Genomic DNA, 26,801 nt, shown 5'->3' on the forward strand with positions numbered 1-26,801 from the left:
ATGAGTTTTATGCATATCTATTTAATATAATATGCATGCTCCGAGCTAGGGCCACTGATAAAAATGATGCATGCTTAATTGACTAACTATAAAAAGTGGCTGTTGAGGAGTACTAGGTACTCTCTGTTTATTAAAGGGTGAACTTAAAACGATGTCGTTTAGATTTCTTTTTATTTATTTATTTATTTTCTTTTTTGTAAAAGTGACAAATTTATAAAATCGCCCTTTGTCTTTACCAACTCCTTCAACCCATGCGGCTTGATGTACCAACAAAGGATATCTAATGGACCAATACAAAAACAATCCACTAACTAGCCCATATCAATTAAAAAAAGCACCAGTGAGAAAATGATGAGCCAACACAATACATCAATGTGCTGAAAGAGAACAAAGAACATAGACATCGAGTACGCACCGGGTGGGTATTTAAAGGGAGACCACCGACGGTCATGATGAGCTCTCTAACTGTCTCTATCCCTCCCTCCGACCATTTCTTTTGTATCTTCTAGACTTTGATATTTTCTGACCAAGAATTAAAGGTTCCAATAATACCAGAATAAACAACAGACAAGTCTTTTTACCACAAACAAATCAGCTGTTCAATCACGTTTGAGTTTGATAGAAACAACAGAATATGAATGCAATTTATTGCAGGGGGGGGGTAGTTCTTTCTAAGGTGACTACCTTCCTCTGGAAGTAAGTAGTTGAAAAGTTCACAAGCAACAAAATATAGCTCACCAATCAAAGTTGCAGCAAATAAAATGCATTTCTTGTTCTCTATCTAATTATGTCAAACTGCCTATGCGTGGATATTCCTTGTATTAGATCAATTAGCTCTCTGATGCTTTGCTTGTGCTTCCATTTCCTGTCTGCCGCACAAATTGTCCCCGCACACGTGGTCGTTGCTCTGCTAATCTCTTCCTGCTTTGATAACGAACCTAAAACATAAAACCACTGTAAATGAAAATCTAAGCCTTTTCTTCAATGGACTCAGGGTGGAACAGTTGGGGAGAAGAGTAAAATTCAGGGTGCGACTCTCAGAGGTCCAAAAGACCAAAGATGCATAATATTCAGATATCAAACCTTTTAACTGAGAAACAAAATGATAATAAATCTTGCAAACTTGGGAAAAGTTTGCCATTCAAAATAGTGAAAAAATTAGTAAGAAGTGAAAAGTTTTTAAGATAGTAATTCAAAATATCAAATTGACTTTCATATTGTTTACCTTTTTCCGGAAGCATCTTTCCTTTCTCTTCTGCCGAAACTTGGTCAAGGCAACTTCTCTTTGAGAAAACTTGTTTTGATCTCCTCTGTTTCCTTCCCCACTACCATCCCCACTTCCACTTTTCCCACCTATGCCATTGTCACTTTCTACATTAGTTCCCCCAGCATTAACTGCAGTGCTACTGCCATTTTGTCCATTACTTACATGGTTACTGCCATGATTACTACCTGAGGCACTTCCGTTGATACTGTAATTACCGCCATTACCTTCAAGAGGTCCACCCAACACATTTGATGACCCACAATGTGGAACAGCTGCAGCCATTTTCTTCAATGAAGAATCATCATGTTCAGGTGGCAGCTGTTTCTGTTGACATTGCTGTGCTGTTTGCATGTTGTGGGGAAGATGATGATAATGATTGTAATGGTGAGTCTGATGCTGAATTTTGCATTCCGAAAGGGAGCCTCCTGGTTGAGCAAGTAACATTGCACCTGCTGTGTCATCAGCCTTCTCTTTTAAAATCTGCTGAGTGGCACATAATGGATCGTCTCTCATAGCCTGGAAAGTAGATGGCGGATGTCCCGACTTATTTTTCAACACTACTGACTTGGTAATAGCGTGATTTGTGGTGGAGCCCATATCTATGTTATTGCTGCCAACATTTGAGCAGTGATTAGGAAGATTGCTATTTGAATGAGACTTTAGATCACAAACTGTTCCTTTTTCAGTAACATCTAAACTAGAACCATAATGAGAACCGCTTGTCATGTTTGCACATGGAGCCTTCTTTGCATTTGAGGAAGCATTATACCTGCATGTTGTGAAACACAAATGCATACAAACAGATTTTATGATCTGTAATTTGATATTGGAAACTGAAAATTAGCTCCAATTTTCACGTACCTTGAAAACGCTGAAGAGTCTGATCGTCTTAAGACATTGCGGTCTTCCTGGACTACAGTCCCGACATCCTTAGCTCCCCTATTTCTTTTTAAACTGAGTTCAAAGGTTGGGATTTCTTTAGCATCATTAGAGGGTTTATTCTTTATATCTAAGATATTGCAATGCCTATTAGTAGCCTCAATCTCTGTGCTGTCCATATGGGGATCAATGGTGTTGGTGGTGAAACCTGTCAGATTAGCTGCTTCATATCTTGATTTGCTTGATGGATTCTCACTGTTTTGGTCTAGCTGTTCTTTATCAATTTTCTCCTTATAGTTACCAGATCCCCTCTCAAGCAGATTCTTTTGTTTTGTGCCAACAAATTTGATGGGATCTGCAACTTGGCATTCAAGTTGCAAATCTACATTTCCTGGCACAACTTTCTCAAGGTCTTTAGCAGCTGCACTGTCTGAATGATAGGGAAAGAAAAGGGTTACATAATATGTTTGATGAGAGAAAAAGAAACACAAACAGCATCACAGAATAAGAAAAGAACCTGAACAACAAAAAAAGTATCCAAAAATATCTTGAATAAAGCCATACTACACAGATGATCATGCATACCAAGTTGCTCCTCTTGTTCTTCGCACTCCTTTGCAGTGATTATAGGAGTCTGTTTGGTACCCGAGACTTCGGCATTTGAATGGATAACTTGAGCACAAGTGCTGTCAGGACATTCAGCAACTTGATCCATTGGAGACACTGGTCGGGGACTGTCAACCTCCACAGCTTGTTTTGTCCAAGAGCTCTGCAAAATGACCAGGTAATCACAGCCTTTTTCCAACTTGCGCACAGTCCAACTTAAAGAAAATTTTATCAAGTTCTAGAGTTTTTGCATTGAATTGGAATTGGCACAATGCCATCATATCCAATTTAGCCTTGATCTACTTTTCATCTCAAGTTTGTTATTGCCCTCTACATGTATGTCTCATGCAGTAATGCATCCACATTTCTGCATCTATATGAGCGTTCGTCTAGTTTGAAGAAAGACATAAAGATGAAAACCTACTTGCTAATGATCCCATAAATCCTAAATTTTGCAGTGATTCACATTCTACCCAATTTTTTCAATTTTCTAATTTTAGATTTTGTATTTCAAATTGGTAACAATTGTATCCAAAAGGGTATCCACCTGTCCTGTTGTTATGAAAGTAATCAAATTAGTCTTTTCCAACTTATCGTCACCTTAACTTTCTTTGCATTTTTTTGGAGCAGAAGTTCCAGAGTTTGTGTTGGAATTGAATTCTTTCAAAATAGAAAAAAGCCAACAGCTATAAAAGAAAATTCCCATATTTTATTACATTTGAAGGAAACAAGTTAGAAAAGTAAAACAGAACCTAATAATGCAATTTCATTGCCAACATGCCTGTCAGTACAAAATGGCTAATATTAATAGGATATTAAACTTAATACCATAACAATGAGAACTATCTAAAGGGAATAAGACATAAATGAGTTTCAGGGAAGCACTGCATCAATAGCTGACATTACATATGATCAGTTCCTTGAGAAAATGATCGAGGAGGAAAGATGGTAGACCTGTCCCCTTTAATCAAAACAAGAAGGCAGAAAGAATTGACATAATGATTTTCTCTCCTGAATCTTTTTAGAAGCACTTTTATCCATTCCCATTAACTGAAATGAGAAAACTCAAATATGCTAAAACAGTTGTACTTTTTTATCTGATTTTGGTGAAACACCGTATCAACAGAGGATTTTTCACTAATTAATCGCATATTAGAGGCCACAGAGTGTTTTGCAAACATAAAAGCTCTCAATAGCAGCAAGGAACCTGCAGCACTAAAACAGAACAACTTCCCATGTGGTTTTACAAATATGGTATTATTAATAATCTCAAACTAAATTGTGTTAAATTGAAAACAAAAGCATATGGACATTCTGATCCTATATAAAGACAACTACTATAGCCAGATATGATCTTGCTAATAAAAAGACTGAGCTAACCTGGGTGCCACTTCCATTGTCACTTCCATCCCCAACATTTAAACCAATGCTCCCATTGTCATCCTCATCACTGCTTCCAGTGTCATTGCCAGACTTCTCAACGCTTTTTGATTTTACAGATTTTTGAGTCTCTGTGCCACTTTCACTCCCGCTACCACTAGACTGAGGATAAGACAAGAAGTGGATTGTTAAGCATAAAAAGAAATGAAATGAATACAACTCTGAGGGTATAAGAAGTGTGTCCAAGGATGAATCAGAAACCGTAATTAGTGTCATCACAGAATTAATAAACTCCAAATTGATTGCAAGACCACCTATCTCAGAAGGGTATCTAAGCAGTGAAGCATGCAAGCACAATCATTTCTGTATGTGTTCAGAAAATTTTTGAAAGAGAAATGTGGCTGGCCAAGATAAACATGTAAAAGAATTGTTTTCAAGATAAGGAATTAAAATCTGAGGTGGGTCCAACTACTCACACTATGGCATCTTCTCCAAACATGCTGCCAAAGGTTCTTAAGTTCATTCTTTCGTATAGGCTTCACTAAAAAATCAACAGCACCTTTTGACAAACACTTAAAGACTAAGCCCATGGAGTCATGAGATGACATCACTGCACAGAGATCTCATCAGAAAAGATTATTAGAATTATCTTTTTGAGAAGATGTCACAACTAAATGATGATACTTAAATGCCAAAACTATCTATAAAATGAATAATAATCAAACTTACTAATTACGGGAACATTTTTGCGCGTTTTGTGGCTCATAATCTTGTACAAAAGACCAATGCCAGATAAGCAAGGCATGACTACCTCAGTTAAAACGAGGTCAATCTGATTGGTTAAATCTTCTAGTATTCTCCATGCTTGTAATCCATTTGTTGCCTCAATAACTAGCATAATAACAAGGATAATATGAGTATTAAAGATAACAGTAATATCATATGGCAAGACAAGATTAAGAACCCAGAAAGCACAATAACTTCTGAACAGAGGTAGAAAATGTAAGGAAAAAACCAATGTTGATGAGAGTCAACTTAATAAACAGAACATATTGTGTTTAATAATCTTACATTTGCTAAGTTAGTCTTGATCTCAGAAGAGCTCAGTACCCAGCAGTTCAGACAAATTATATGGAAAAAAAAAAAAAAAAAGAAAAGAAAAGATGGCAAATCTAGATTATGAACTTGCATAGCAACCACCGCCAAATATATCATTGTATTTGCCACAAGTGTGGTTGCAGAATGAAGTGGTGACCTTGCAGAATTTAACTAGAGAACATTTTGAAAAGTTCCACAACTTTCTGTTTAAGAGGTTGCTGGTCATACTTCTCTGGAAGTAAAAGGATTCACTTCTTACATGAGATGCAGTTTGGGAAAAGGTAGTTTTTCTTTGCCAGCTTTCTCCTACAACCGGGCTGAACTAATTCTATATCTTGGGTCTTCATGGTCTACATCAGAGGCAGAAAGCTAAGAAACAACTTACATGTGTTATGGACTCTACCTACTTCCTGACTATACAGTTCCTTAACAAAGAGCCATTCACTTTAACAGAAGCCACTACACAGACCTTCATAGCTGCAGTTGCGAAGCAGGGCAGTGACGACATGACGTGTGGAATAGTCATTTTCCACCAGCAGAACCTTGAGAGATCCCAAATGGAGAAACCTCTCCCAACAAACTGTTGCCCCTAGAGACTGCTGTTGCTGGAATATTTGCAGTGCAGTTGATGGGGACTGAAGAGCCCCTTCATGCCCATCTTTTATGTTTCTAGCAATTCCATCAACCTTAAAGCCATCATCTTGAGTTAAATTTTGCTCCTCACTCACAACTCCATCCTTCTTGTTCCCATTGCGTAGTTGATGATTCAGTTCCATCAAGTATTTGTCCCCAACGCCATCAATACTCATCTAGACACTACCTGCCAATCAGATTGAAAAATCCTGATAACAACAACAATAATGATAGCAATAAGGAAGGGGCAGTAGCTGAACAATGAAAAACCCTCTTCAATGCACAAAGTGAAGTACATAGCTTCCTCTTCCAGAACCTAACCTCCACAATTCCTGACAGCTCAGTTCAACCTGGAACTAATAAGGACATCACCGAGCAAACAGCCATACAGAGAATAGATCCATAACCGTTTCAACGCTCCACCTCAGATTTGACAAATTGTCTTCAACACACTAATATAGTTCTGAGCTTATCCTGGAAGAATAGAGCATGTATATCAAGTTAACTAAAGTGGACATCTGCCTAAACAGAGAAATAGTCAATATATGACCCAAAAAAAGGGGAAAAAAAAAAAAGATAAACCTCAAGTGTTATTAACCAAAACAGAAGAAAGGGACAGCAGTTGACCGAAAGTACAGTTACAAACCCTAATGTCAGAGCAAAGAGATAATTAGCAAGAGCTTAGCCCTTCCATAATTTAAACTAAAGAATGAACAAAGATCTAAACAGTATTCAATTAAGCACCTATTTCATCATAATCATTTCTCCAATCGACAAAATTTGCCCTAAAAACAATAAACTAAAAATGAATTCTAACTGAGTACAATAACACAAACAAATTCAATAGAAAGCTTACACAATTTACACTGAAGATTAACAACCACCTCTAAAGCTTCATTAACCACCATTATCAAGCTCGATTAAGCAATATATCAATAGAAAAATTAACATTGCTAAAAACACCCAAAAAAAAAACGAAAAACAGAAAACAAAGCTAATTCTCAGTATGTCAACTAACCGAAAAAATATAAAATAACATTGATGAAAAATTCAAAAATTTAAAACTTAATTCAATTTATGAAGCAGTAAAAAAAAAAAGGAAACAAAAAATAAAAAAGCGCTTGACTGGTGTAAGAAACAGAGGAGACCAGAAATACAAAACAATAAAATTTATTTAAAAAAAAAAAAAAAGATAAAATATTATCGGCGATCTTTTGTTTAGGAGGAGGAGAAATGAAGGAGATTAGATGAGTACAACGCTGCTGACGTGGACGTTGGTAAATTATGTGGAACTTGCATGTTGACACCTGGAATAGATATTTACACGTGGCTACGTATGTGGGGAACATGGTATTGCTGAGTCGGACAAGATCTAAAGCCGGGAGCTTAAGGGCTTCATATAGCATCTCGCAAGATCTTTATAGATCTGATGTGGAACACGCGGCGGGTGCTAGTCGTTTTCACGGACGTTAAATACCGTTTGTGTTTCTACTGTTTGATTGGCTTTCAAAATAAGGATGGTGATGACGGTGTTATATGTTTATTAAAAGAATTGGAAATGACAGAAAGGTCCCTGATACAAGCTGCCGCCTTTATTGGATTTTTTTTCTTTCACCGGTAAATTATCTTAGCCAAAACAAAATATTATCTCTTTTATGTGAAAACCAAATGAAATCATTAACAATCAAATAACGAACCACAAAAGAAAAAGAAATAAATATTAAATAATTTGGCTTTTACTATATTGAGAACAGATTTAATATACTAAACAAAAACATTGTTCATAATATCAGTTAATTACATAATTTCAAAGTATTAACTGTGAAATAAGAATAATATAAAAAAATATAACACAGGATTCATTATATTTTCAAAAAAAAAATTATAATAGCACTATGTCCTTTATCTAAATATCTATATTAAAAAGCGTATAAATGAGATAATAAATATTTCTTCTAACTTAATCAAAGTTCTAAGTTCGATTTTAAATATGTTTTTAAAATCTTTGAAAAAAATATAAGAATTAATTTTATTATATGAATAAATTAATAATAGTATTATTTTTTTTACATAAAAAAAAAGATATTATTAGCGAAAACCAACTATCTATTTTCATAATAATCAACTGACATATAAATAAATGCATGAAAGATTAATAATCTAAACTACTCAATTCTAGTCTAATAGCAAAGTGGCGACTTCTCGCTCTTGGTAGTGTGAGAAAAGAATATTTAGTATAAATATTAGTAAAAATTACACGTCAACAATTTTAGATTTTAAACTTGATATCATAGCTTGGTTGGAGAAGCAATTTGATGAAATAGATGTTGATATCCAGATAAAAATGTCTGAATTATAAGTAATTTTTGATAAATTCTTATGATGATAACGCTCTATGGTAAAGGGTGCATTAATCGAATTACACGTTAAAACAAAATAAGAAACAATCGATAGCATATATGTAATTAGGTTTTCTTTTTTTATTGCTTGAATGTGGAGTTTTAAAATTTTCAAAATTAAATATATTGACTTCAAATAATTTCAAGATAAGTGAACTTCTCGAAAGTTCTCAAATTCGTTAAAAAAAAATTATGAGACAAATGTGACAAAAGCATACAATATATTATATCTACTACTTACACGAAATCAAATGGTAATTAGAACAATAACTCTCTTTAGTATGATGTGTGTTTGAAGACAGAGACTCTTTTTTATAATGATGTGCAGGGCAGTTTGATTCGAAGAAACAGTCCATTGATGGTGGGAAGAGAATGTCTGAGCAATAATTGGATGTATGAAAGAAGCAACTTCTGCTAAATTTCGAGAATAGTAACACTCTATAGTATTATACAAGGTGCATGAATAAGAAAAATAATGTTTAATAATATATATATATATATATAAAGTTAGAACTAATTATATGAGACGCTTTTTAATTATTTAACTGGAATGTTATTGAGATTTTAAAATAAAAGGCATGGATATATTTATATATGAATTTGGCAATTTAGGTTTCTGGTGGGAGATGCTTCTCATGCTCCACACTTCATCTCTCATTCACACATTATCGCAATGTCATTATATGCTTCACAATTTCTTAAAATTCACAATTTATTTTAACTACTCCTTACATAAATATTATTACTTATAAAGATCTACGTGTCACTCCCACCTGCCACAAAACAGACAAACGGTCACCAGCCCATTGCTAACTGACCAACCAGAGCTCCTCCGTTTTGGAGTGACTGAGAAGAAGCATAGCGGACCATGGCAGCGCTGTCTCTTAACATTGCTTTCTCCCCTAACATTCCGAAATTCAACAGTGCCACTACCACTGGCAATCGTACTTCCTTCACACCTCCATTTCTCGCCAACCGCCAATGTTACAGGTTGCTGCAAACACGTCAAAAACACATCGTCTGCTCTGCAATTTCTGGATCTCCTGGCAAGTGTTTTAGTATTCTTCTTACTTTTTATGTCACTTGAATGATGAAATCTTTTTTATCTTATGATCAGTGTTTCTGATTTGTATAGGAATTGAGTCTTCTGGTTTGGTGAACGAGGATTTGTTGGATACGGTGAAGGTGCTTGATTTGGGGGGAAATGAAATCCCAATTTCCGACTTGTGGAAAGATAGGAAAGCCGTTGTTGCTTTTGCCCGTCATTTTGGGTACTTGTTACTTTTAATTCAACACACAGCTGTTTGTTTAGGCATATAATATTAATTTTTCTTTTATTTATGTTTTTCACTCGGGCCTCAGATGTGTCCTTTGCCGTAAACGCGCTGATTATCTTGCTGCCAAGAAGGTGATCACATCCAAAGGACTCCAGATGCTCTATTAAGTTTTCTGTTATTATCTGCTTGCGAGCGATTCTTACTGGATTTTCCATTAAGTCTCACTGCGTGTTATTTATAGGACATAATGGATGCATCTGGAGTGGCACTCGTTTTAATTGGACCCGGCAGCGTTGATCAGGTATATCTTGGGAACTTCTTTATACACTAATCTTTTACTCTGATCGTGCAATTCAATCATTGTCTGCTCATAATTCCTCATGGATTTCCAATGCCATTTTTAGAGCACAGGCGATATTCACCTGATAATATTGTTTCTAAAATTTGATCCCAAATGAAGCTGAGGAATTTGTTTATGTCGCTTAACTTATAATAATAATAATAATAATAAGTCTCTATCTTTTGCGTACTTCAATTGTCTTCTTTCCTTTTAATGCATATCATAATTAGGTGGCAGTGTTTGATAATCATCATCACTTAATGCAGGCAAAAACTTTCTCTGAGCAAACTAAGTTCAAAGGAGGTATGCTTGCTTCTATTGTCTACAAGCTTATAACTAGATATGATCATAAGCTATGAGGTTGGCTTCTTCTTGTTTCAATCTAGTAACAGAACACTTTTGTCATTTCTTTTTTTCAGAAGTTTATGCAGATACTAGCCACTCATCATACGAGGCATTCCAATTTGTTTCCGGGGTTTCAACCACATTTACTCCTAAAGTATGTCAGAAATATTACATTTTGTGGGCAATATATAGTGGTTTCCTTTCATTCTTATGTATACTGGTGGCTTTTAGATGACCGGTATGCAAAGCTTTAGTCAATTCTCAAATATGTAGGCAGGTCTCAAGATAATAGAATTGTACATGGAAGGTTATCGACAAGACTGGAAACTTTCATTTGAAAAGGATACTGTTGCTAGAGGTGGCTGGTACGTGAAGCATCTTTCCACAATTTTTTCAGTAAGATCTATAAGTAATCACCTTGTGAAATTGAGTTCTATTTGAACCATGAGATTCACATCTGTCATGTGCAATATTGTTATCATATTTACTGTTCATGTTAGGGGTCTAAATAAGAATGTCTGCAGTGTTAAAAGCTGTTTAAATATTAGATATGAATTTAATAATTGTTTCTCAGGCGGCAAGGTGGAATTATAGTTGCAGGTCCTGGTAAAACAAATATATCGTACATCCACAAGGTTAGTGCCCATCTTTTGCTGTTATCTATCAACCTGTTTTAGCATTTCGCACAACTGTTTGATCCATCAAACCATGATTGAAGTAAATATATTAATTCATAAACATGGTCAGGTTGAACTTGAAATGCAGTGAACCTGCATATTGTAAAAGTAATTACTGGTGAGATATTTGGTATCAAATTGAATTGTTCTGTTTATTTCTTAAACAGGGTTCAAAACCAATTAGAAGGCCACAACAAATCAACCTAGTAAATGCTTGATTTAATTGGCAGTGTTCTAATAGCATTATAAGTTTGTTTGAATTGATCAGGACAAAGAAGCAGGAGATGACCCAGACATTGAAGACATATTGAAAGCTTGTTGCTCGTGATGAAAAGACACATATCATATGACATACCACTGCCATCGTGCTCTGTTCACCGAGTTGCTCAACAAATTTCCAAGAATATGCGAGCCTTCCAAGCCAATGAGTTATTCCAAGATGTACTCTTACACAAAGAGATCATAGTTTTTCATTATTTATCAGAGTTAATTCTAATACAAATTTACGGTTGCTGGTAAGTATGTATGTGTATTATCTTAAAGCCACTTTTGCATCCACTTGATAAACAGAAATAATGAAAAAGTATCAGTCCGAATTACGTCGTCGTTTTCTGGTGATCAATTAGGATTTCTTAAATTAAATAGAGGGAGTCCTTTACGCCCTAAGATAAAAAAATCCCATTTCCCGTTTCCCGCCTCTCTTCCAAATCCCACAAATGGCTGACACCACCAAATCCAAGAAACGCCGCCGTGCCGATCCTGAATCAACCACCGAACTTCCTTTCAAAAACAGTCTAAAACCCGACTCCGTGATCCTCGAAACTCTAAACTCACTCTTACAATCAACATCCTCCTCCTCCTCCTCAAAACCCTTAACCCTCTCCGACCTCTCTCTCTCCGCCACTTGCCGAGAGGTTACTGACCTCTCTCTCTCCTCCGTCCAATCCGTCATTGAAACCGTCGTCCTATCTCTCACTCAATCCATCCTCTCCGGCGAAGGCTTTTCCTTCAACGTCCCATCACGCGCTGCCACTAACCAACTCTACGTCCCTGAACTAGACCGTATCGTCTTAAAAGACAAAAATACCCTCCGCCCATTTGCTCACATATCCTCCGTACGCAAATCTACAATCACCGCTAAAATTCTGTCCCTAGTTCACCAGCTCTGCCTGAAAAACATCCACGTCACCAAGCGAGACCTTTTTTACACTGATGTTAAGTTATTTCAAGACCAGACCCAGTCCGATGCCGTCTTGGATGATGTGTCGTGTATGTTGGGTTGTACCAGATCTTCACTTAATGTGGTTGCAGCTGAGAAAGGAGTTGTTGTTGGGAGATTGATTTTTAGTGACAATGGTGATATGATTGATTGCACTAAAATGGGTATGGGAGGGAAAGCTATTCCTCCTAATATTGACAGAGTTGATGATATGCAAAGTGATGCATTGTTTATACTTCTAGTTGAAAAAGATGCTGCTTATATGAGACTTGCTGAGGATAGGTTCTATAATAGGTTCCCTTGTATTATTGTTACTGCTAAAGGCCAGCCTGATGTGGCCACAAGGTTGTTTTTGAGGAAAATGAAGATGGAATTGAAGTTGCCTGTTCTAGCTTTGGTTGATAGTGATCCTTATGGATTGAAGATTTTGTCGGTCTATGGTTGTGGGTCGAAGAATATGTCGTATGATAGTGCTAATTTGACTACTCCTGATATCAAGTGGCTTGGGATTAGGCCGAGTGATCTCGATAAGTATAAGATTCCGGAGCAATGTAGATTGCCTATGACCGAGCAGGATATTAAGACAGGCAAGGATTTGCTGGAGGAGGATTTTGTGAAGAAGAATCCTGGATGGGTTGAAGAGTTGACTTTGATGGTGAAGACTAAGCAGAAGGCTGAGATTCAGGCTTTGAGTTCGTTTGGGTTTCAGTATTTGTCTGAGGTTTATTTGCCCTTGAAGTTGCAGCAGCAGGATTGGCTTTGAGAGGATTTCTTGTTTGAAACTGTTATGAGAATCTAGGCATTGTTTAGTGATGTTTAAAGTTTCCTGTACTATTTACTTCATGAATGAATGATAACTTCGATGCTTGATGTCCACTTTTGTTTTTAATTGGATGAGATGGACAGTGTATCCATATTCCATTCTGCTACCTCAGGTTGCTTTGATTTTTGATGCCACCTGCATATTTACGTTATACATGGACTTCCACAATTACATGTGAACTTTAATGCGATTGCTACTGCATGTTTCAGAGAAATGAACAGTCAAATCTAACAGGAAAGTAGCTGAATTATCCACTGAGGATCAACAACAGAAACATACCATGGAAAGAGGTTTTATTCATCTTTATTTTCTCAAATATTTTTGCTTACATTTCATCATGTATGATACTGTTGTGTTCTGCTACTAATACAGAAAGCGGTAAGAAAGAAGAGCACATATACAGTCATATACAATATTTTGCATTTGTACATAAAAAATAATCACCTTCTCAATGCACCTGCTTTTCTCTGTAGCCAAGAATGCAATGAATTCCTTGTGACCTTTAACCTTTGTAGAACTAGAGGCCGCCTTGCGGAAGACACCCTTATGTTCTCCCTTCCAGAACTTTTTGACCAGTTTTGATATGAATTGAGAGGGATTTCCAAATCTGTCTCTAGATCAGCTGTATATCTGGGGACTACAATCAGAACCTCCAGCCCTAATTCATTGTGTAGAAGTTTAAAAATTGCATCTTTCACCTCTGCCTTTTGTGTGGCAGGAAGCACATCTACCTTATCGATTCCTAAGGTTATCGACATGTCATCTTTAACTAAATGTCCTGCGATCAATAATTACTGAAGCATCAGCATGATTGAAAGGTGTATCTAACTGTATCTCTATTCAAACAAATTGTACTAACCATATTTTTATGCATGCGAAGTTTCAGTTTGTGCACAATTATCTACAAGTGCACTAGTAGATGGCTTTTTGTTAGCATGTAATTGTTACTATACCTTGGATATAATTCTCTTTGACCATTCGAAGTACTGCAAGAACCACAATCCGAGCCTCAACCTATCAAGATATGTTATTGTCATAAGCAGCATAAACTATACAGTGGTACTTTAAGCATTTAGCAATCCAAAAGAATGCCAAATAATCTGTAATTGACACGTGAAACTTTAAACCAGGACTGCTATGCGAGACATTTGGTCCAATATTAACATCAGCTGGGAACTATTATCTAAAGATCTAAAAAAGTTAAAACAGTGTTTCAGCATGTCACTAGCTGATACTATTTCACCTTTGTTAGCCCCTGCAGGTCAACTGATAGGCTTTCAGCAACATTGTGGTGCAAGTGTGCCGCAACTTTCTCAAGAAGTAGACTGTGGGGTCTGCCAAACTCAGCTCTTTTGCAAGGTTTAAAATCATCTTGGCACTGATCATTATCTTGTATTACTCCTTCACACCACTCCTCAATTAGCTGCTTAAGATAATTATCATTGGATTTGTACCTGCAATATCAGAAATAATAAGAGGGAAAGTGAACTCAACTGGAACTATATCAAACTGTTAACACGCTCTGCCTATCCTAAAGAAGGATTCTATCAATATATGTGCATACATGCATCACGCATGGTAAGCAATAGTGAAGAAAATGCAAGTTTCAGTGTCCTATTCTCTATTTACAGTATGAAAAAATCATCCAGATCTTGATTTCATAGATCTAGCCCTTGCTTAGTATTGGTATTCAGTAGAATTTGTCAAGTTCTGTTAGCAAAGTTTAATAAACATTTTCCCAAAAACCTTAATCTGTTAAAAGCATGTTAATGGTTGCATATAGTCTTCCGTAACCCTTCTACCTAAACTGTAGATTCAGCTGAAAAACTGTATAAACAATGAAGGACCATAAACAATAAATTACTACATTAAGTTATGAATGCAAGAATTGTACCAAGTTTACATGAAAAACACCTATACAAAATTCATTTTATGAGCTAGCATACCCTGCTTTCCTCATATCCTGATATATAGCCAGGCATTGTTGCACTTCTTTTAAAGACCCGTATCTAGTACGAGCTCTTAGTAATGTGTCATATGTCACCTGGAAGAAGGTAAATTTGATTAAAAAAACCTATTTCATGCTTAGCAACACTTTGAGAGTTTCAATAAGAATTTTGTTGCACGCAAAATAAATTGAGTAAATATCTTTAACATTCTTGTGGAAATGATATCTAAATGATACCAACTAAACAAATTAAGCTTTCATATTCAGCCATCTTGAAAAGAGAAGTACTTATAAAACATTCACAATTGCTATCCTCTTGTCGGTTCATTAATATCCAATATTTCAAGCAGCCTTTTTATGCAGAACTAAAGTCAGAGATTTTCTAGGTGGTAAAAAAACCATTATGATTAAAGAAAAAAGCAAGCTCTTAGTACTTACCAAATTTGGTTTTAATTGGTATCTTTTCATCTCTGCAAATAATGAAAACGCCATCTTCAAGTTTTTACTCTCCACAGAAACCTGTGGAACAAAAGAGCATGTCTCATCTAGGCCAATCATATTGGGATAAACCAATAAAAGATCTAATTACGAGTGATTCAAACAAAAAAGGAAAGCTTCAGACCTTAATAGCCGTTGTATATGCAATAACATCAGGTTCAATTCCGGCCATTCGCATGTTCTTCAAAATCTGTACTGAGGGGAAAAATCCTATCATATAATGTCTTATGAAAGTTCTTTTCTAGATGACTCCAGAGTAAAAAGTATAAAGGAAAAGAGAAGCACATAACAGCTTTAAAGAAAAAGAAAATAAGATTTGTAAGAGAAAATAATGGTTCTGTCTTCTTAAAGTTACGCATGATAAAAGTAAAATTTAATGATGCTCCAGCTGCAACTTACATGAATCTAAAGAATGTGAGTGTACAGCCTAGCTAAGGGGTCTTGTGTATTTTTAGTAAAAGCATTACTCTTGTAAATCCCCTCCTTTTATTTACTTCCAAGAAATATAACTTTGATATATAGGTCCTTAATCAATATATCCACCATAGAAAATTAAGTGACAAGTGTTTAATGGGATGGAACAAAAGGCAAGGGGTGTCTCACCTCACTTAATGTGATGCTAACTTATAGGGGTATTATACATCAAATGCAAGGGCGACTTCTTTATAATTTCCTTTTCTTTTACTTCGTATTATGACTAGAATAGCACCTAAGTCAACTAATTTAAATGATGAGTTTAAGATGACACTGACAATATACAGATATCTCAAATCAGGCACAAAGAGAAAAACAAAGATCTAGTATATATGTAGAAATAAACCTTACTTGTATGGCACCCTCCATGTTGCCTGAACTTCCACAAATATCAATCAAGATAGACCAACTTATATGGTTAGGGGAAAGACCTACTGCCTGCATCTCATCCATTAAGGCCTTTGCACGATTGTAATCACTACCACATGCTTTCATTAATGTATTATACGTTGCTGATGAGGGTGTGAAGGGAAATTTCTTAAGAAAGCTCAAATGAAGTGAATTAGATGCTAGATTTGGCACAGTAATAATATAATCTTCACATGCATGCATTGCACTTGATATATCATCCACAGGGCAATTGTAATCTGTAGTAAAAGTATTCTGGATTTCACTTCCCTTCCAGGCATTGAAAAGCCGAAAAGCTCTATCATACTGGCAAGCCTCTACACAAGCATGTAAAAGGATGTTGCAACAGTGCGAGTTTGGTACACATCCAGCAAGAAGCATCTCTTCAAATAATTTAATTGCCTGATCTACAAGACCCGCATTGGCACTGGCGCTGATCAATGACGACCATGTAAATGTATTAGGTGTGACACCAGATGATAACATGTCTTCTTTAATTTTCAGAGCAAGTTGCCACAACTTTGCGTCTGCAAAGATCTGCAATTAAAGCAGCATACACGAACCATTGAGGAATTACAGTACTAACCATTACCCACTAAGAACCATGGAAAGATAATGAGATACCTACAGAGGCGGGGAGTTTGACAATCAAATGCTGCAGTGAGATATACCTTTATGATTGTGCAGTATGTGAAGTCATCCAACTTCAAGAGTCCTGCTAATTCCAACTGCTTTGCTTCCCTATAAATGTCTTGGGCCAAGTCCACTTTTCCAGCAAGGGAGCATGACTTCAAAAGGATATTATACGATGTCATATCTGCTGTTACGCCAAGATTCTGGATGAGTAGGATAAACAGGTTTACTATATCGTGTGGCTGATAGGAATGCACAAAATATTCTGCATTTCATTCATCAGCAGCATTACAAAAAAACAAAGAAAAGAAAAAAGAAAACATCAATTAATTTTGCACTGTATCAAAGACAAATCCCAAAAATCCTTTCATGATATTTTTAGAGTAATATTATGGCACAAAATAGCAAAAGAAACTTTATTACAAAATTTAAAATTCTTCTCAAAACTATGAATCTATGATTTTGTGTATGTCTAATCAAAGAAATGATAAAAGAGAGAGTCAAAAGCTTAATGATGATAAGAGTGGGAAAGAACAAATATACAAATTTATAAATGGATGCTACACATGATAGAGCTCAATTTTAAGAGAAATGAGCAAGAGGGAAAATCTCTGTATTTTATGCATATATAGGTACAGGCAAGGATGCATGAAGAGTGTGTGTATGTGTGTGCATGAGTGCTTAGGCATATGTGTCTGCGTGATCGCATGCATGCGTGTGAGCGAGAGAGAATTACTTGCATCTTTTTGTACACATGCAATGTGTAACCCAAATCATGGGCATTCACATTCATGAGACTGTTGAAAACAAAGATGTTTGGGATGACCTTCTGACTGACTATGTCCTGCAGTAAGATTCATATGTAAAAGAAAGTCAAGAGTTTTAATTGATAACAACTTTCCTAAGTAGTGGAAAACAATCCACGTGTCAAACAAGTGCTCAAAAATTTCAAATTTGATGAAAATACGAGGTAGTTTTGATTATGAGACTTCAAAGGTAGAAAAACTATTCATCGCCAAAGTACAAACTAAATTCAAAAGCAGAGAACTAAGGCACAACGCATCTGTGTGTAAACAAGTTAAATATGAAGGCATTAGAAGGTAAAAGGATGTACCTCAAAAATGTACCTGGATTGCATGTAGTCGCCACAGAGGCCACAAACATCAATTAAAGCACGATATAGATACATATCAGGAACAGTTGAGTGCTGCATATATGCTTCATATGCTGCCAAAGCAGAGTCCAAATCTCCCTTTTTCCCAAATTGCTTAACAATGCTACACATCAATATACCTTCATGTGGAAAAAGTCGAGCGTACCTGCAATAAATAAATAAAATAAAAAGCAAAGTATGACAACTCCGAACAAGAAAAAGAACATGGTAGGCATTTAGGTTTTAGGAACCAACTCATTCACAGAAAAGGATGGTACCTCACAGCCAAATGTGGATTACGTTGATGAACACATAACTTAATAACTCTAGATGGCTCAACAAGTTCTTTGATGCTGAATGAATAACCTGAAAAAAGACGCATTCAGCGGAGGCCTTGTTCGGAGTAAATCGCGTAGTAGAATCCAATTGAATTGGGTTCTTGCAAAATCAAACCACTTGTGGCACGATTGCATTTCTAATTATCAAAAAGAATTCAATCGAATAAAATGAACCTGCTAGAGTCTCCATTAACAGAATAATATCCTCCAAACGACCAAAGTTGACAATCCGAAGACACTCAGTTTTAAGCAAATCCATAGAGGCAGCATCAAAGAGCTGCGAAGGAGGAAGACCAAGCTGATCAGCTGTATTTAAAGCATCAACAACACTGTCTACATTCCGTTCACGGAGGTTCTTGGAAATGCCCTTAGCCAAAGCGATCATGTGAAGCCCAGAAGAAGGGATGTGTTTGGAAAGAGAGGAGGGTTTAGGTTTGGGTTTAGGAGAATGGTGGGAAGATGGATTTGGCGGAGGAGTTACTATAGAAGAAGAAGAGCATAGGATTACAAGCTCTCTCATGCTTGTGCTTCTTGTGTACTGTAACCGTTATTTTCTGGTGGGGGGTTTTTATTCAATTTTGGCATCTAAAGCGGATTGAAATTGAAAGGTTGGTAATTTATGGTGCTGAAGCCATGGCCATGGGCTTTACATTCAAATTGAGATAAACTATAACTATCTTCTCCCAAAAATATCTTTTATTTAACAATATGATTTTTTCTTTCAAAGAAAAAACAAAACGAAATTCTAACCCAATATTAATATGAAGGATGAAAATGGCTGTTTTTGAAAAAGAAAAACATCTCAGGGGTATTTTGTAATTTTCCTTATGAATATCGGCAAGCAAAGCCCAATTCAGTAGTTGATGATAGGCTGGCCAGTTCCTACTAATTCAATCCAACCCAAAATCAGTGAAGCAACTTCTAGAATCCCATCCTAATCAATCAGAAGACACCAAGGAAAAGTAGCAGCCAAAATCCCCCCTCAGTCACCACTCTCCTCTCCTCACCTCACCTCACCTCACCGGACCTCCACCACAATAAAAACCCTAGCCGACCACCCACCGAGTAGGAGTTGGATGCAAATAGGAAGAAATGCCACCAAAGCAGCAATCAAAAGCCGATATAGCCAAGAAGCAGAAGATCGTAGAGGACAAGACCTTCGGTCTCAAGAACAAAAATAAGAGCAAGAATGTTCAAAAATATGTTCAGAATCTCAAGCAATCCGTTCAGCCTAAACCCGACTCCTCTAAGACCGCCGCTAAGGTTCTATTCATTTCATCTAATTTTGATCTTTATTTTGCTTAATTTTACTTCTAGCTGCTAACTCTATCTTTTTTCTTTAAAAAAACAAAAGAAAGTAAATGATTTAATGCAATCAAGTTTAGTTTCATGAGGGATTTTATGACTTTGTTTAACTCTTTAATTTTGCTTATGAGAGTTATTTAATTATTAACAGAAAAAGAAAGAGGAAGAGAAGGCTAAAGAGAAGGAGCTGAATGATTTGTTCAAGGTTGCCGTCAGCCAGCCCAAAGTTCCTATCGGTAAAATTACGACCTCTTGTTGATTTTGGTAATTTATATCTTAAAGGTGTCTATTTTGCTACTAATAGCATGTCTCAACAGGTGTTGATCCCAAGTCTATATTGTGCGAGTTCTTTAAAGCTGGACAGTGTGCTAAAGGTTTCAAATGCAAGTTCTCCCACGATTTGAATGTTCAGAGGAAAGGAGAAAAAATTGATATTTATAGCGATAAGCGAGACCAAGGTTATTGCTTTTTGCTTTAGAATTTGTATTCATTCTGTTATTGGCTTATGACCTTTTATCTACTTTTTATTTGTTTTTCTTCTTATGCGCATTGGGCTTTTCTCTCTTCAGAAACTATGGAGGATTGGGATCAAGAGACCTTGGAAAAGGTTGTGGAGTCAAAGAAAACAGAGTATAATCAGAATAAACCTACTGACATTGTGAGCTCTCTCAACTGAGTTCCTTTCTTTGAGTAAAATAAGAATTTCACCTTTGTTTACTGCAATTTATAGACTGCTTTTGAACTTCGTGCTTATTTTCATCCTGCTTCTCCATGCTGTAAATAGTTACTTTGATCAATATAATCTTTCCGTTTTGTGGATCTAAGGCCTCAGCGTTGTAAACAAAATATAGTAAGCAAAAAGTGTTCTGCTCTAAATAATCCCCATTGAGGATTCAGAAATTAATACTGCATTTACATAGGTGCTTATTATATATGTTTTTGTTTACTCGGTATTTTCTGGTAGTACTCTTTTAGCACATTTTCAACTAAATTTTAGTTAGCTCTTTATGTTAAATGATAGTGGACATGGGAGGTAGCATTCAAAATGCCAATTGGAAATGTGTAACTTCTTGGACATAGGCCTTTGCAAACTTGGAAAGATTCAATTTCACATTTACTAGTAATATAGAGAGAATGCTATTGATAGTTCTTGTTCAAGGAGTATAAAAATTGGCCTAACAAAGTTTATTAAGGATATTATGTTTCAGTTTTAGTGTGGACGATAACAAAATTTGGTAGGATAGATGGTAGATTTTGGTGAGAGATTTCTTTCAAAGTGGGTTTTAGCTTTTACACCGAACTTCATACTTATTTCAACACAACAAATAGCCTGCTCTTAAGTTTCATTCTTTATGCAAAGTATATAGCGTGCTTCTGAGCTTGATGCTTATCTGTTGCACATAAAGGATAAACTCTTACTTTTAGTTTTCCTTGTTCATTGAGCTATGGAAGGAAGCTTTAGTCCAAGAAAATATAATTCGATGTGAGATTGGCATTGTTAGTTTGTTACTTTGGTGAATATGATCCTTTTGTTTTATGGCTCTGATGCCTGAGTTTTGTAAGAAATGTTAGGCAAAAAGTGTTCTGTACTAATAATCTCCATTGGGGATCAGAGATTAATAATGTGTTCAATATTATATCCAAGTGCTTATTATATTTATTTTTTCTTCATCAACTATATTCAGTTTTGGTTTCTTAGTCCGTATCTGCTTGATAATTAACTTGGATAAATGTAATGAAAAAAATGATACAAGGATGATGGTGAAAATGGGATAAGCATGAAAAAAGGCATATCAAACTTGGAAAAATGATTTGTATGGGCAATTTAAAGTCTATTAGGGACATAGATAGAATGCAATTGAGAGTTCTCTATTATCCAGGGAGGATATAGACAGGCCTAAAAAAGTGTGTTAAGAATATGTAGATGCACAACTAGGCTCATGCCATTGCACGTTCAAGCAGATGATTACATATACTCAAAAGTAAACCAATAACCATTAATTTGGACTGGTGTGAAGATATCTCAGTTTTCTTGTCTAGGTGATCATTTAATGGTTTTATTTCTGCAGGTTTGCAAATACTTTCTGGAAGCTGTGGAAAAGAAACAATATGGCTGGTTTTGGGTCTGCCCAAATGGTGGTAAAGATTGTCATTATCGGCATGCTCTTCCTCCAGGATATGTATTAAAGTCTCAGATGAAGGCTCTCTTAGAGGAAGAGGCTGATAAGATACCCATTGAGGAGGAGATTGAAAATCAGGTGATAACATATTTGCTCAATTTATGAATGCCATGCGTCCAGGAAAGGATTATTCCTTTATGTCTCATGATATATTGCTATTTGTATGACCATAATTTACTTACCATCTGGTGGTTTTTAACTAAATAACTGTCCTTGGTTTTAGCGTGCCAAATTAACAGCTTCAACCCCCATGACTCCTGAGTTATTCATGCAATGGAAGAACAAAAAGATAGAAGAGAGAGATGCTGGTTTGGCTGCACAGAGGGCAGAGAGGGCTAAGAATGATCGTATGAGGTATATTTTCCCTCTTCACTTCCTTTTGACCTCACACCCTTATAATGGAAGACAAAAGCAGTCCATCTCTCTCTCTCTCTCACACACACACATACACATACGTGCACACACATCCAGAGACACATATGCATACACACTCGCCCATACACCCATGCGTCCACACACACAGGTAGTAAGAGACACGCACAGATGTCATGTTGAATGTCCTATTTCATCAAATGTTGCTCACTTGACATGTTGTAATTTATGATTCCAGTGGTCGTGAGCTATTTCTATCAGATGCTAGCCTGTTTGTGGATGATGCTGAGGCATATGAGGAATATCAAAGAGAGGAACAATCTGATGGTCCTGAACAGAAGGTATTTTTAATTTGCCCATGTAACAAACCAGGTCAAACAAATTTGTGCGTTTGGTGGCTTTGCACGTCTCTTGGATGAGGTTAATGACATAAAAAAATTAGGTTTTATATGGAGGTTGTCGATAGCATTTGGCTAAGATGATAGGTTAATTATCTTGTTTATCTGTTCATGGAGGCTGTTTAACTTTGTTGGCTGTCTCTGTCTGGTTGCCTTTGCCAATTTAGACTTAATTTTTCACGAAAACCCATCCTAGATGAATATGATAGTAAATCCAGTCCCAATCCCCTGCAGCAGATGTGCACACAGAAAAAGGAGATGGGGGCAAGGGAGGAAAATCAAGGCCTTACCCACCCAATATAGTACTCGTGTCTCCTGTCAAGCAATGAGCTGGCAGATCTTGGATGCATTTCTTTAGGCTTGATGTAAATTCGGTTGTCTTACCATGTATCAATTTCAAGATGTGCTCTTGTGGAATATTAATGTTTATGATATAGTAGAATTCCTGTAATCATTTCAATTCTTTGAACTTTTATGTATTGTCGTTCATAGAACTGAAATCTTTGCTTTATTCAAAGATAGCGGAAAACCAAATCTTGGACTAAACATATCTCATTTTGCTCGTCTGTTTAGGCCAATGTTAGTTCTTCTACTGATGGGCCGAGTACATCAGCAGCATCTGTTGTCGATGATGAAGATCCTCATGGTGGTGAGGAGGACGACGATGATGAATTGGACTTGGATGAGCTAAATGAACTGGAAGCCAGCTTAGCAAAAACATCAATCCAAATTCAAGAGCCTGGCGGCGACAATTAATTTTGGACGCAGATTTTGCGGTCTACATGCCTTTTAAAGTGTTGACTTCATGATCCTGCCGTGGAAGGATGGTGCCTTACAAAGTGTTGACATCGTGAACCTACTGTGGGAGGATGGCCTTGACTTGTGACTACCTGACAGGCTGCTGGTGGTGTTTTGCAAGATTGTTCGGGATTTATGAGCCCTTTTTTTGGTTTTAGCCAGTCGTGGACGTTAAAAATATTGAATGTGAATTTGAGTCTGATGCCAGTTTGTGCCTCTTGGCGTTTGCAAGTTGTGCCTGGTTTTTGTTACTAGGTTCCAGGAGTCAATAAATTATTAGGAGGATCATAGATGTGACTGTAGGTTGATTAAATTTTTTGAGCATTAAAGTATATCAGCCACGTATTTTTGTTTGGACTTCATTGGATTCTGGCTTACCACTCAGAAGATGTTATAGTTTCTCAAGAATCTGTCTCATAAATTCCAAAGTAACAATGGTGAGTTGAATTTCCAGAAACATATCTTCTGATGAACAGTATAAAAGAAGTGGGCATCATACAACTGAAAGATGAATAAACGGAGAATTTGCTATGTTAAAACATGCTCCATGTAACTTAAAATCTTCAAATCTTAAATGGCAAATATCCAACAAACACTCACTAAATGCTGATTAATTAAAGCTTGAACAGAATCAGGATGTTCATAATGCAAAATGAGCTTATGGTAATACTCGGTTCAACTAACATGATTAGAATTGTTAAAAAATTAAACTTTAAATTTTTTATGACTTGAACCTGTAGCAAGATATAAATGATCTCAAACAAGAAAACCAATGTATAGAAATGAGTTAGGGAGAGGGATTTAGTTTAGCACCTTGTAAGAAACCCACTAACGAAACCAAATCACAAACTTGTAAACCCACATGTACTTGTGAGTGATCTAACACCCACCCACCCGAACACATTCTTTCTTACTTGGAATACAAACACACCATGTCGGTCTTTGAATTGACTGCTTAACAACGAAATCTAAATAGCTCATAATTTTGTTTGTATATGCACTGAATTGGATGATTGCGGCACCACTACTGCCTGGCTAGCTGCTCATTCATGCATACCTCTGCTGCATGTATACAAATGGGTTCACTTTTGTTGTTCTTTTTTTTATATCATATTAACTTTGCCTTTTTCATTTGAGTAAAGGAAATGTTTATTATGTCTAGCAATTAGCAAACAAAATGAGTGTGTTTCGAGTTCAAATTTCCACCTTTAACACGGCCAATGCAGACATTGGTGGTTTAGTTATAATCTAAAGCTCTTTCATTACTACTATTTTCATTAATAATTATTTTGTTATTACTGCTCTTATCAGAATATGCATTGTATTTCAATTTCCCATAGCTGTAAACTTTGGCACATTTGTACATCAATAATTGAATTTCCTTTCTAGAAGAAAAGAAAAAGGGTTAAAGAGAAATCAAGTCAAGTCAAGGGACAACAACTTTTAATGTTAATGCATGAAAATTATTGTAGCTAATCACTTGGACGGTGGTTGGCCAGTAAAGGGGCCACCACAAACCTTGTAAGTTTCAACAAATGAATCCTCAATTTCAACAAAATCTTTCATCAAAGTAAGCTGTTTACATTAATCTGTGTCTCTCCAATGACAATAAATTCTTGTTAGTAATGGTGTAAGGTAACTCGGATTTAAACCTTTCTCAATTTTCTGAAGTTTATAAATTAGTAAAAGAAAATAATCGGGAAATAGGAGCATAAATTCGATATAATATACAACAGAATATCGAGTGAGTGGTATTGTTTATGGTGGAAAGACACATTTATGGTGACAATCCTTTTGAATCAGTCTACACAGTTTTCTGTTCTTGTCGTGCAATTAACTCCCGACACTCGATGGCTTTGTTTCTTTCTTTTTCTTTTCTGTTTCTGTTAATGGGTTCAAACTCGTAAACCCACATCCTAGAAACTTCACTACCGTTGAATCAGAGCTTATTGTCTGCAAAGATCAATTAATGATGCAAAGACTCAACAACTTATCACAGACAAAGCTCACATCAGTCTGGCAGAAGAAAAGCATAGAGCAAGAATTGGATGTATTAGACCCACACGTGTGCGGTGGCATTCTTTAAAGGGGACATTTCATATTATATATTCCCTCGTTTGAAATATTGTATCGTAGCTTTCACCTAATAACCTTCTTTGGGGCAATGTCAAAAGTAAAAGCTGCAATGTCTTCTTTTGCTTCTTTTTTATATGCTGGCTCCAAAATGGTCTTAAATTGCCTTAACAAAGTTGTAAGGATTTATGTTGCTTGATACTTGCTTTAATGTTCAGTTCACCAAATTAAGTTAAAACAAGAAAATGGTAACTAGGATTACAAGCACGAAAGTATTGCCTTTTTTATGAGGCATTAATTACATTTTGAACTATAGAATGCAGAGAGAGGGAGAGAGAGAGAGAGAGAGTTAATTACTACCACTGCGTAAGCATCAACATAAAATTGGTTGGCTCTTGAAAAGCCCCATCAAGCTTCTCGTATCAAATAATGCAGGAACTATAATAAAGAAGCTGGAACCAGAAAATTCCAGGAGGATCAATGACACAAAGTAGTGCTCGGTCGGACAGGATCATAATTATATGTGCATGGAGCCAATTGGTTGCTGAGACTGAGTCTCCTTTTGTTTCTTTTGAGCCACTGCTCTTCCTGCATTTATACTTACTCTGGCTACCAGCTTGAAAAAGGTAGAGATTATCTTCACTTTGATTTGGCCTCTCTTTGGAGGAATCAGAGCTCCCTTCTGCTTCTTCTTCTTTTGTTGGTATTCATTAGCAGCATGAGTACTGGCCATACTAGTTAACTGGAACTGGAGAAAGAAAGAAAGACAGCAGCCAAAGAAACAAAGCAACTAACAGATTAAAGGTAAAGAAGGAAGTAACTAAAGCTTTAAGTAAATGCTGAAGATAGACTAACACGGGCATCCATATATATATATACATATTTTGTTGGGGAGGGACCATTCACCATTTTTCGTTGGCTCAGTGTGTTTCATGGGTCACAACCTTTTCCAGTAGGCGAACATTTGAAGTGACTTTTCTCAGCTGATTGGAAGGAAAGAATTGCAAGGGGTTACTGTATTCGCATCTTTCTGTCTCAGAAATTTTCAACTACTCAGCTATTTGGAGGTGCGTTTACTCATGATTGAGGCATTTTGGGTCCACCGCACGTTTGGTTTATATTAATATTTCAAAGAAAAGGAAATTGGCTGCTTATTTTCCGTAATTTAGAATTGATAATAATCTCTGATGTTAACTAATGAAAGATCCCAGAAATGACACTTTCAAAGGATTGACAAGTGATTGCTGACCTTTTAAGCGTTTTATTACAACAATTTCACA

General features: G+C 36.2%; 5 protein-coding genes across 15 annotated transcripts; 3 read left to right on the forward strand and 2 right to left on the reverse strand.

The window, feature by feature from the left end:
* Positions 1-557: 557 nt before the first annotated feature.
* LOC8283840 (two-component response regulator-like APRR7) lies at positions 558-7,134 on the reverse strand. Of its 9 annotated transcripts, none has more exons than XM_048380137.1 (11): positions 6,720-7,037; positions 6,446-6,510; positions 6,185-6,337; positions 5,700-6,050; positions 4,862-5,023; positions 4,609-4,754; positions 4,133-4,294; positions 2,732-2,915; positions 2,129-2,576; positions 1,226-2,036; positions 558-954 (listed from the first exon to the last, which is right to left on the reverse strand). In XM_048380137.1, the coding sequence occupies exons 4-11, from the start codon at positions 6,037-6,039 to the stop codon at positions 778-780; spliced, it is 2,430 nt and encodes an 809-aa protein (XP_048236094.1). In that variant the 5' UTR covers positions 6,040-6,050; positions 6,185-6,337; positions 6,446-6,510; positions 6,720-7,037; the 3' UTR covers positions 558-777. The 9 variants fall into 9 exon arrangements, with proteins under 9 accessions (XP_048236094.1, XP_048236096.1, XP_048236097.1 ...); XM_048380139.1 differs by lacking the exon at positions 6,720-7,037 and adding an exon at positions 6,608-6,686; XM_048380140.1 differs by lacking the exons at positions 6,446-6,510; positions 6,720-7,037 and adding an exon at positions 7,119-7,134.
* A 1,775-nt stretch (positions 7,135-8,909) lies between these two features.
* LOC8283839 (thioredoxin-like protein AAED1, chloroplastic) lies at positions 8,910-11,500 on the forward strand. Of its 3 annotated transcripts, none has more exons than XM_015723002.3 (9): positions 8,910-9,308; positions 9,398-9,533; positions 9,625-9,670; positions 9,781-9,840; positions 10,146-10,182; positions 10,299-10,378; positions 10,498-10,620; positions 10,799-10,859; positions 11,170-11,500. In XM_015723002.3, the coding sequence occupies exons 1-8, from the start codon at positions 9,131-9,133 to the stop codon at positions 10,832-10,834; spliced, it is 696 nt and encodes a 231-aa protein (XP_015578488.1). In that variant the 5' UTR covers positions 8,910-9,130; the 3' UTR covers positions 10,835-10,859; positions 11,170-11,500. The 3 variants fall into 3 exon arrangements, with proteins under 3 accessions (XP_015578488.1, XP_015578487.1, XP_002525198.1); XM_015723001.3 differs by having other exon boundaries at positions 10,498-10,589; positions 11,069-11,209; XM_002525152.4 differs by having other exon boundaries at positions 8,920-9,308; positions 10,498-10,589.
* A 117-nt stretch (positions 11,501-11,617) lies between these two features.
* LOC8283838 (DNA topoisomerase 6 subunit A) lies at positions 11,618-12,996 on the forward strand. The gene has a single exon (XM_002525151.3). It carries the CDS (start codon positions 11,618-11,620, stop codon positions 12,881-12,883), a length of 1,266 nt encoding a protein of 421 aa, XP_002525197.1. The 3' UTR covers positions 12,884-12,996.
* Positions 12,997-13,219: 223 nt separating this feature from the next.
* Positions 13,220-19,109, reverse strand: LOC8283837 (pentatricopeptide repeat-containing protein At5g02830, chloroplastic). The gene is made up of 12 exons (XM_002525150.4): positions 18,570-19,109; positions 18,336-18,423; positions 18,019-18,223; positions 17,641-17,748; positions 16,943-17,107; positions 16,215-16,808; positions 15,514-15,579; positions 15,330-15,410; positions 14,890-14,987; positions 14,187-14,397; positions 13,897-13,957; positions 13,220-13,721 (listed from the first exon to the last, which is right to left on the reverse strand). Exons 1-12 carry the CDS (start codon positions 18,913-18,915, stop codon positions 13,384-13,386), a joined length of 2,361 nt encoding a protein of 786 aa, XP_002525196.1. The 5' UTR covers positions 18,916-19,109; the 3' UTR covers positions 13,220-13,383.
* Positions 19,110-19,251: 142 nt separating this feature from the next.
* On the forward strand, positions 19,252-23,810 carry LOC8283836 (zinc finger CCCH domain-containing protein 11). Its single transcript, XM_002525149.4, has 8 exons — positions 19,252-19,658; positions 19,852-19,936; positions 20,018-20,158; positions 20,270-20,358; positions 21,770-21,958; positions 22,104-22,234; positions 22,491-22,593; positions 23,224-23,810. Exons 1-8 carry the CDS (start codon positions 19,488-19,490, stop codon positions 23,404-23,406), a joined length of 1,092 nt encoding a protein of 363 aa, XP_002525195.1. The 5' UTR covers positions 19,252-19,487; the 3' UTR covers positions 23,407-23,810.
* Positions 23,811-26,801: the final 2,991 nt, after the last annotated feature.

The sequence above is a fragment of the Ricinus communis genome, chromosome 10, assembly GCF_019578655.1.
Source record: "Ricinus communis isolate WT05 ecotype wild-type chromosome 10, ASM1957865v1, whole genome shotgun sequence".
NCBI lineage: Eukaryota > Viridiplantae > Streptophyta > Magnoliopsida > Malpighiales > Euphorbiaceae > Ricinus > Ricinus communis.